The sequence below is a fragment of the Galeopterus variegatus genome, unplaced genomic scaffold, assembly GCF_000696425.1.
Source record: "Galeopterus variegatus unplaced genomic scaffold, G_variegatus-3.0.2 Scaffold293, whole genome shotgun sequence".
NCBI lineage: Eukaryota > Metazoa > Chordata > Mammalia > Dermoptera > Cynocephalidae > Galeopterus > Galeopterus variegatus.
The window spans coordinates 591,976-600,279 of record NW_007726404.1 but is presented as its reverse complement, the minus strand read 5'-3'; the positions used below and the strand labels follow the sequence as shown (position 1 = coordinate 600,279).

The following is an 8,304-nucleotide window of genomic DNA, read 5'->3' as shown; positions in this document are numbered from 1 at the left end:
CTATTAAAAGCCTTACCCTTTGCCTCAATAACTCTATATTAGGAATTTATCTATAGTGGAAATGATGCACAAAAATACTTAGTTATAAGGACATTAACCAAAGCATTGTTTGCTATTATAATATAATATAGCAAATAGGGGAGATAACCTGATAACCTAAATGTCGTTAGAGAGGATTTTTTTTTTTTTTTTTTTTTTTTTGTCTTTTGTCTTTTTTTCCGTGTCCGGCAACGGATCGCAACCCTCAGTGTTGCCCCCGCACCAGACCGGGGACCGGCAACGGGATTGCAAGCCTCGGTGTTGCTCCCACGCCTCGCTCAGCCAGTGAGCGGGAGCCAGTCTGCACGTGGGATCCGAACCCTCGGACGGGAGCGCCGCCGCGCTTCCCAAGCGGCGCACTATCCAGTGCGCCACCGGGCCGGCCCCAATTATGGTACATCTAAATTATGTTTTTCTCACCTGTAAAGATGTTCACAACATAAGGTAAAGTAGGAAAAATTGACTACAAAATAGAATTACATTATAATTACAAGTATTAAGGGTATGTGTGCTCTTCTGGTCAAGTTGGAGGAATAGACAGTCCTCAGCATCACTCTCTCCCACAAATCAACCAATTTACAACTATAAAAAAGCAACTACAGTCAAGCTGGGGCCACTAGAGCTCAGGGGAAGAGGAGGAGAGACCTATGGAGTGCATGAAGGTGGGAGAAGCCATGATGAGAGAAAGAAAAAACCCCTCCAACCATTCCGAATCCTGGCCATTTCCAGGCTGGAGCTGCTGAGTGCATGGAGCAGGAGCTGGCAAAAGCTGCAGCTGTGCCCTTCGGGTGAAGTTGCTTGGAGGCAGCAGGGGCGAAGAGGGCCTTGGTGTCTTCAAGGCCAGCAACACCACTAATGGGGTTCCCGTGGACCCACATAGGACTGAGGAGCCACAACAACTGAAAAAAAGGAGTCATTCAGAGGCTGGTGAGTCATCACAAGGGACCAGAGCACAGCCCATCCCATGGGAAGTGTTTGGAGCACAGGCGGTGGGGGAGATGGGCCTACCAGGAGAACACTGGGGCACAGCAAGGACAGTTCATCTGCCCCCCAGTCAGTGTAGGACCACCCAGTGAAGACTGGTCAGGAATATAGAACTATAGGGGGTGCAGTTTGATGAAAAGACTCAGACCCAGACCAGAGTTTTTACGTAACACAGGTGCACTGGATTTCATTAGACCTAGAAGTACCTATAAAGTCAACAATTAAAACCTGAGCTGCACAAAAATGCCTTCCCTAGGGAATCAGCAGCAAAGCAATTTAGCTCAATCACAGAGCTCAAGTAGTGGTCCCCATAGGAAGTTCCCCCGTTTTAGAAATAAGTAAAGGACAGCAAATTAGTTCCAGTGCAGAGTTTGGGTAGTGGGAACAGCAAATAATCCAACACAGAACTGAAAGAAAAAGCAAAGTACCCACAACCAGAGACAAAGTTTGATATTAACTAGTAAAGGTCTTATTTCTCCAAAGAATACCTATAACACCTAGAAGGACCAGAAGTCCCCTGGGCTACCAAACCAGAAAGCAGGGAGGGCCAGGGCCTCAGCCATGCCCCCCCCCATACCTGCAGCTAGTCCCAAGGGTGTAGGCCTTGGACCTTGGCCATGCCCTGCCAACACAAGCCACCAGCCCAGCGATGACCACTGAGCTGCCACAGGAAGTACCCTGGGCTCTCCTGAGCAGGGGTGGTGGAGGGCCTTGGGCCTGAGTCACACCCCCCCAAACATGAGCAACCGGTCCAGTGAAAACCACCAAGCCAGCACAGGGGGCCAAGGGCCTTGGCCACATCCCCTGCACACCCACAGCCAGCCTAGCAACAACCTCCAATCCATTGCAGAAAGCACTCCAGGCTCTCCAAAGCTGGGGCAGTGGGGGCTGAGGACCTCAATCATGCCCCCCCAACACGAGCAACCAGCCCAGTGATGACCATTGAAGCAAAGGCCCCAGGCCCTCCTGAGCTGGGGTGGTGGGGGACTGAGGGCCTCAGACATGCCCCCACACCCTCAGCCAGCCCAGCAACAACCACCAAGCCACAGCAAGAAAGGCCCCCGGTTCCCAAGCTGGGGAAGTGGGAGGGGAGGGCTTTTGCCACACTCCCCTGACATCTCTACCCAGCCTGGCAATGACCAAACCATTGCTGGAAGCCCCGTGGTCTTCCCTGTGGGAATGTGGGGGTTGCCACAGGCCTCAGTCCTGCCCCTCCTCCTTCCATCACATATCCTTCCCCTTTCCCATCTCCTCCCAACTGCTCTGCAACAACATCATAGAATGTAAAAAAATAATATTACTTAAAAAAAAAGACACTATTATGTAAAGCAAACTGCATATGCAGAAGCAGAAGGTATAATTCTAGTTCATTTCTGGCTGTTTAATAAATATGACTGAATTCTACATTTAAAAAAAAGGGTGTGTGTGTGTGTACACATGTAAGTGCACATGTATAAAAGATTTGAAAGATAATATACTTAGGTGGTTATTAGTAGAGGGTGAATATGTATATGTTTAAATGTATATCTTTTATTTTTTTTTGACAGCTGTCTGGTTTGGGAAACTGAACTCTTGACGTTGGTGTTATAAAGCCACACTCTGACCAACTGAGCTAACCGGCCAGCCCTAATATTTTTGATTGTCTATATTTTCTAATTTTTCTACACTGAATAGACATTCCTTTGTTAGTATAAAAAAAATAGAATGTTTTAAATTTATAAAAAACTCAACTGGGTAATATATGGAATTTAAAATCGTATGTTCATGAAAATCTAGAAGTTAATTCAAAATTTGCTTATCATCAGGAGATTTTATCTCTAAAACTAATTGTTTCTGTGACCTTGGATATTTATATATATAAAATACATATATAACATATATATGTATTTTTTTTTTTGGCAGCTTGCTGATACAGGGATTGAACCCTGTAGATATTTGTATTTTTCTTATGCTTAATCAATAACAAAGCAACCTAATTTTATAAACAGAATAATGACTGTGGTTTGAACTTTTTTTTAATAAGTGTTTTATTTTATTTTTATAAGAATTTCATTTGAAGTGATGGATATGTTAATTAGCCTAATTTAATTATTGCATATGGTACTCATAAATTATAACATTGCTTTGTCCCCCATATAATTTTTCAATTTACAATTTAAGAAATAAAAATTATACAAAAAATGATTACATTGTGTAATGACAAATATACTAACTATCCTGATTTGAGCATCACATATTGTATACAGGTATTGATATTCAGTGCTGTACCCCACAGATATGTACAATCAATTATGTTTCAATAAAAAAAATTTAAATAAAAAATAATGAGTTCCTGTGTTTCATTAGTTAAAGCATCTCTGCATTTTAGGATTAGAGAAAATAAAAAAATCAAATATCTTGCCTCATGTCATAGAGATAGTTGGTATTTCCTTTCTGATATCTTAACTAGGAAGAGACAAGTAGTAGAATGAATTTTTTAAAAAACCTTACAATCCTAATAATTCTATATAAGGAATTTAGAATTTTGGTGCTTGAAAAGATTTTTTACCAACTGATCTCTTACTTACTAGGTTGTTTTCCAGCTGCTGATATTATGGTATAATTCTATCAGTAATATCACCTTTGATTTCACTGGGTTTTCATCATTTCTATAATATTGACAGCACTACTAATGATAGGGAACATATGTATTTCTATAGATATGTATATACATACTGTATCTGTGAAAAATTCTTTTTACCTTTAAGTTTTTTTTTCTTTTTTCTTTTCATTTTCTATCTGAGAATGGCTAACAGCAATACCTTTAAGTTTCTACTTTCTTTTCAGGTATGACAGCAGTTATCTGTACTTACCCACTTGATATGGTTAGAGTACGCCTAGCATTCCAGGTGAAAGGGGAGCATACCTATACAGGAATTATTCATGCATTCAAAACAATTTATGCACAGGTATTTCATATTTACCTTTCTCCTTTTATATTTAAGAAAATATCCTGAATGTTATCTTAATAGCTATTCTTTTATTTACTATTATTGATGTTAATAATTGTGAAAGCGTGTCCTTGTGTTTCAAGGTGGGGCCCAAAATAAATTTAGCATTATAATGTGTGCTTTTGTTCTTTGGTGTTTATCATAGTGATTACAATGTAATTTTACTTCTAATTTTCCTTCATTCAAAAGGAAGGTGGTTTCCTTGGATTTTACAGAGGCCTGATGCCTACTATATTAGGAATGGCACCATATGCAGGTATGTTTCAAATGTGGCAGAATCCTACTTTGTTTAAAATGTGTCACCAATTTTTTTTTTTTTCTAAAGTGGTAACATGAAAAGATGCTATCTGAAAAGAATTTTACTTAAGAAATAATGAAGATAAAATTATGGCCCCTATATGGTCATACAATAATACCTCGTGTGTAAAGTAGAAATTTACTTTTGTCTTTTTCTTAGTATCTGAGCCAGCTGTAGAGTTGTTAACACACACTTATGTTAGATGACTGTTAAAGGTTTATTTTTTATGAACATGTTAATTAAAAATCAGAGTTGAAAAGTGTTTTTTTCATAATTATAAATAGTGAAGACTTATTATGGGAAATTTAGAAAATATAGAAAAGTAGAATGGAGAAAAATAAGGATACCTATAGTCCTCCAATCTCCACTGTTACCTTGTTTATATTCCTGTTTTTTTTTTAAACTAAATTACATACATGTAAGAAATAATGTAGAAAGATCCCATTTACCCAGTCTTTACTCAGTTTTCCCAGTGGTAATATCTTGCAAAGCTATAGTACTATATCACAGCTAGAATATTGACATTTTTGTTGCTGAGTGTTGTTCCATGATATGGAAATATCAATACTTTTTGTTTCTTAAATTCTTTATATTTCAAAGGTCTATGTTGTTTGCCATGGATAAATAACTTCATTCAGTTGTTCAGTTGTATATGTATCCTGATTCAAGAGTTTTTCTAGAGTATATATCTAGTAGTAGAATTGCTAGGTTGTAAGTTATATGTATATTCAGTTTTATTAGATCAGATCAAATTGATTGAAAGTGGTTATATCAATTTATATCTCCACTAGCAGTGGTTAAAAATTTCCATTGATATTAGCTAATTTTTTAATTTTTGTGAGTTGTATTGGGTATAAAATGTAACTTATGAGGTCTTATTTTGCATTTCCCTGATTAGTAATGAAATTGAGCACCTTTTCATGGGTTTATTTACCAATTATATTTCCTTTTCTGTGAAATACCTGCTTATGTGTTTGGCCAACTTTTTCTTATTGATTTTTATTAATTTTTTTATATAATTTGATGATCAATCTCTTGTTACCTATTTATACTGAAAATATCTTCTCTCTGTGGCTTGGCTTTTTCATTTCTTTAGCTTTTATTTTTATGTATGTATGTATGTATGTATGCATGCATGTATGTATGTATGTATTTATGGCAGTTGGCTTGTACAGGGATCCAAAGCTGTGACCTTAGTATTAGACGGCTGTGCTGTAACCAACTGATTCATTTCTTTCTTTTCTTTCTTTTTTTAAATTTACTTATTTTTTATTGGAGCATAGTTGGTTGTGCATATCTGTGGGTGATTCAATTTTTTATAGTGTCTTTTAATGAACAGGAATTCTATTTTTTTCTGTAACAGCTTTATTGAGATATAATTTGCATACCATACAATTTACCCGTGTAAGTGTACAATTAAATGGTTTTTAGTATAGTCAGAGTTGTATAACTATCACCACAGTCAATTTGAGAACAGTTTATTACCTTCAAAAGAAACCCTGTACCCCTTAGCCGTTACCCCCCCAAGTCTTAAGCAACCACTAATCTGTCTGTCTTTATAGATTTGCCTGTTCAAGGCATTTCTTTTTTTTTTGTCTTTTGTCTTTTTCCGTGTCTGGCAACGGATCGCAACCCTCATTGTTGCCCCCATACCGGACCGGGGACCGGCAACGGGATTGCAACCCTCGGTGTTGCCCCTGCGCCTCGCTCAGCCAGTGAGCGGGAACCGGTCTGTATGTGGGATCCGAACCCTCGGGCGGGAGCGCCGCCGCGCTTCCCAAGCGGCGCACTTATCCAGTGCGCCACCGGGCTGGCCCCAAGGCATTTCTTATAAATGGAATCATATTATGTGTGGTCATTAATGACTGATTTATTTCACTTCATATGTTTTCAAGGTTCATCCATGTTGTAGCATGTATCAGTACTTCATTCCTTTTTATTGGTGAATGATATTCCATTGTATGAATATGCCACATTTTGTTTATCTGTTCATGGGTTGACATTTGGATTGTTTCCAACTTTTGGCTAATATGAATAATGCTGCTATGAACATTCATGTACAAATTTTTGTGTGGTTATATGTTTTCATTTCTCTTGGGTATATACCTAGGAGTGGAATTGCTGGGTCAACTGGTAACTACTATGTTTAATATTTTGAGAAACTGTCAAACCCTTTGTTAGTGGCTGCACCATTTTACATTCCCACCAGCAATATATGAAGGTTTTAATTTTTCCACATCTTCTGTAACACTTGTTATTATCTGACTTTTGGTTATAGCTATCCTATTGGGTGTGAAGTGGTATCTCATTGTGGTTTTGAACTTTATTCTCTTTTTTATTGCTGAGGAATATTTTGTTGTGTGGGCATAGCACAATTTGTTTATCCATTCTCCTGTTGGTGGACATTTGGAGTGTTTCTAATTTAGGACTATTATGAATAAATCTGTTATAAACATTCTTATAAAAATCTTTTGGTGGATATACGTTTTTATATCTTTTGGGCCAATACCTATGAGTGGAATTGCTGGGTCATTTAATAGGTTTATGTTTAACTTTACAGAAAACTTCCAAATTTCTTTCCAGATAGCTGTGCCTACCTGCTATGTATGAGAAATCTAGTGTTGCACACTTCCCCAACTTTTGCTGTTGTTATTTAAAATTTTTTAGCTGTTCCAGTGGTTCAGAAATCCAAATTTTGATGAACATAGTTAAATTTATCAATTTGACCTTATATGGATATTTCTTTTTGTGTCAGAATTATATTTTCCTCTAAGAATAATTTTTAGTTTAGCATTTTATATCAAAGCCTCTGATTTATCTGGATATACAGTTTTTCCTCCTTAAGCATAACCATTACACCCAGCACCATTTATTACATAGTCTCTACTTTCCCCACTGATCTGCAGTGCTACTTCTTAAAAAAAAATAGAGTGCAGTTTTAAAATGAGTTTTTATATTTGGTAGGACAAATCCCTTTACCTTATTCTTTTTTTTCAGGAATATCAGGACTGCAGATATTTTGTTATCTCATGATTGTTTTAGAATTAGATTTTGATGTTGTCCCAAAATCCTTGTTGGGATTTTGAATGAGATTTCAAACAGATCTTGGACATTTTTGTTAGGTATATTTGTAGATACCTTACAGTTTTGTTGTGTCTTTTAGACCATTACATTTTCAGTTTATTGTATCATTTAAAAAAAATTTTTTTTTTTTTGGCAGTTGGCTGGTAACAAGGATGAAACCTGGATGTTGGTGTTATCAACACTACGCTCTAACCAACTGAGCTAACTGGCCAGCCCTTGATTTAATTTTTATATGATATAATATCATATTTCCCATTTTCCTACTTGTTGGCATTTTGGTCATTGCTGATTTTAAAGGGAATTTTTTTTTTTTTAAAGACAACCAGTAAGGGGATCTTAACCCTTGACTTGGTGTTGTCAGCACCACACCCTCCCCAAGTGAGCCAACTAGCCATCCCTATATAGTGATCCAAACCCATGGCCTTGGTGTCATCAGCACCACACTCTCCCAAGTGAGCCACGGGCCGGCCCTGGGAATGTTTTTAACACTTCTTTTTTTGGCTACTAGCCTGAACTGGGATCCGAACCCTTGACCTTGGTGTTATAACACTGCTCTAACCAACTGAGCTAACCTGCCAACCTGATAGCACTTCTTTTAGAATAAGATTGCTGTAGTTTTTAGTATATACTATTTATCAGGTTGAGGAAGTTTTGATAAGAATTTTTATCTGAATCGGTGTTGAATTTTATCAGATACCCTTTTCTTTTTCTTTTTTTTTGGTGACTGAGTGGTATAGGGATCTAACCCTGGACTATGGTGCTATCAGGACCACGCTCCAACTGAATTAACTGGCCATCCACTCAGTTGCCCTTTTCCACATTTTACTGAGATGATCGTATAGTTTTCTCCTCGAATCTGTTAATATGAAGAGTGACATTATAGATGTGTTTTTTTTTTTTTTTTTTTTG

General features: G+C 37.5%; 1 protein-coding gene across 2 annotated transcripts in view; it reads left to right on the top strand.

The window, feature by feature from the left end:
- The window catches only part of SLC25A16 (solute carrier family 25 (mitochondrial carrier), member 16), a 51,981-nt gene that overhangs the window by 25,970 nt on the left and 17,707 nt on the right, over positions 1-8,304 (top strand). For both annotated transcript variants that reach the window (XM_008567104.1, XM_008567103.1), the window contains exons 5-6: positions 3,850-3,971; positions 4,203-4,269. In XM_008567104.1, coding sequence (XP_008565326.1) covers positions 3,850-3,971; positions 4,203-4,269 — 189 coding nt within the window. The remainder of the gene's footprint in view (positions 1-3,849; positions 3,972-4,202; positions 4,270-8,304) is intronic.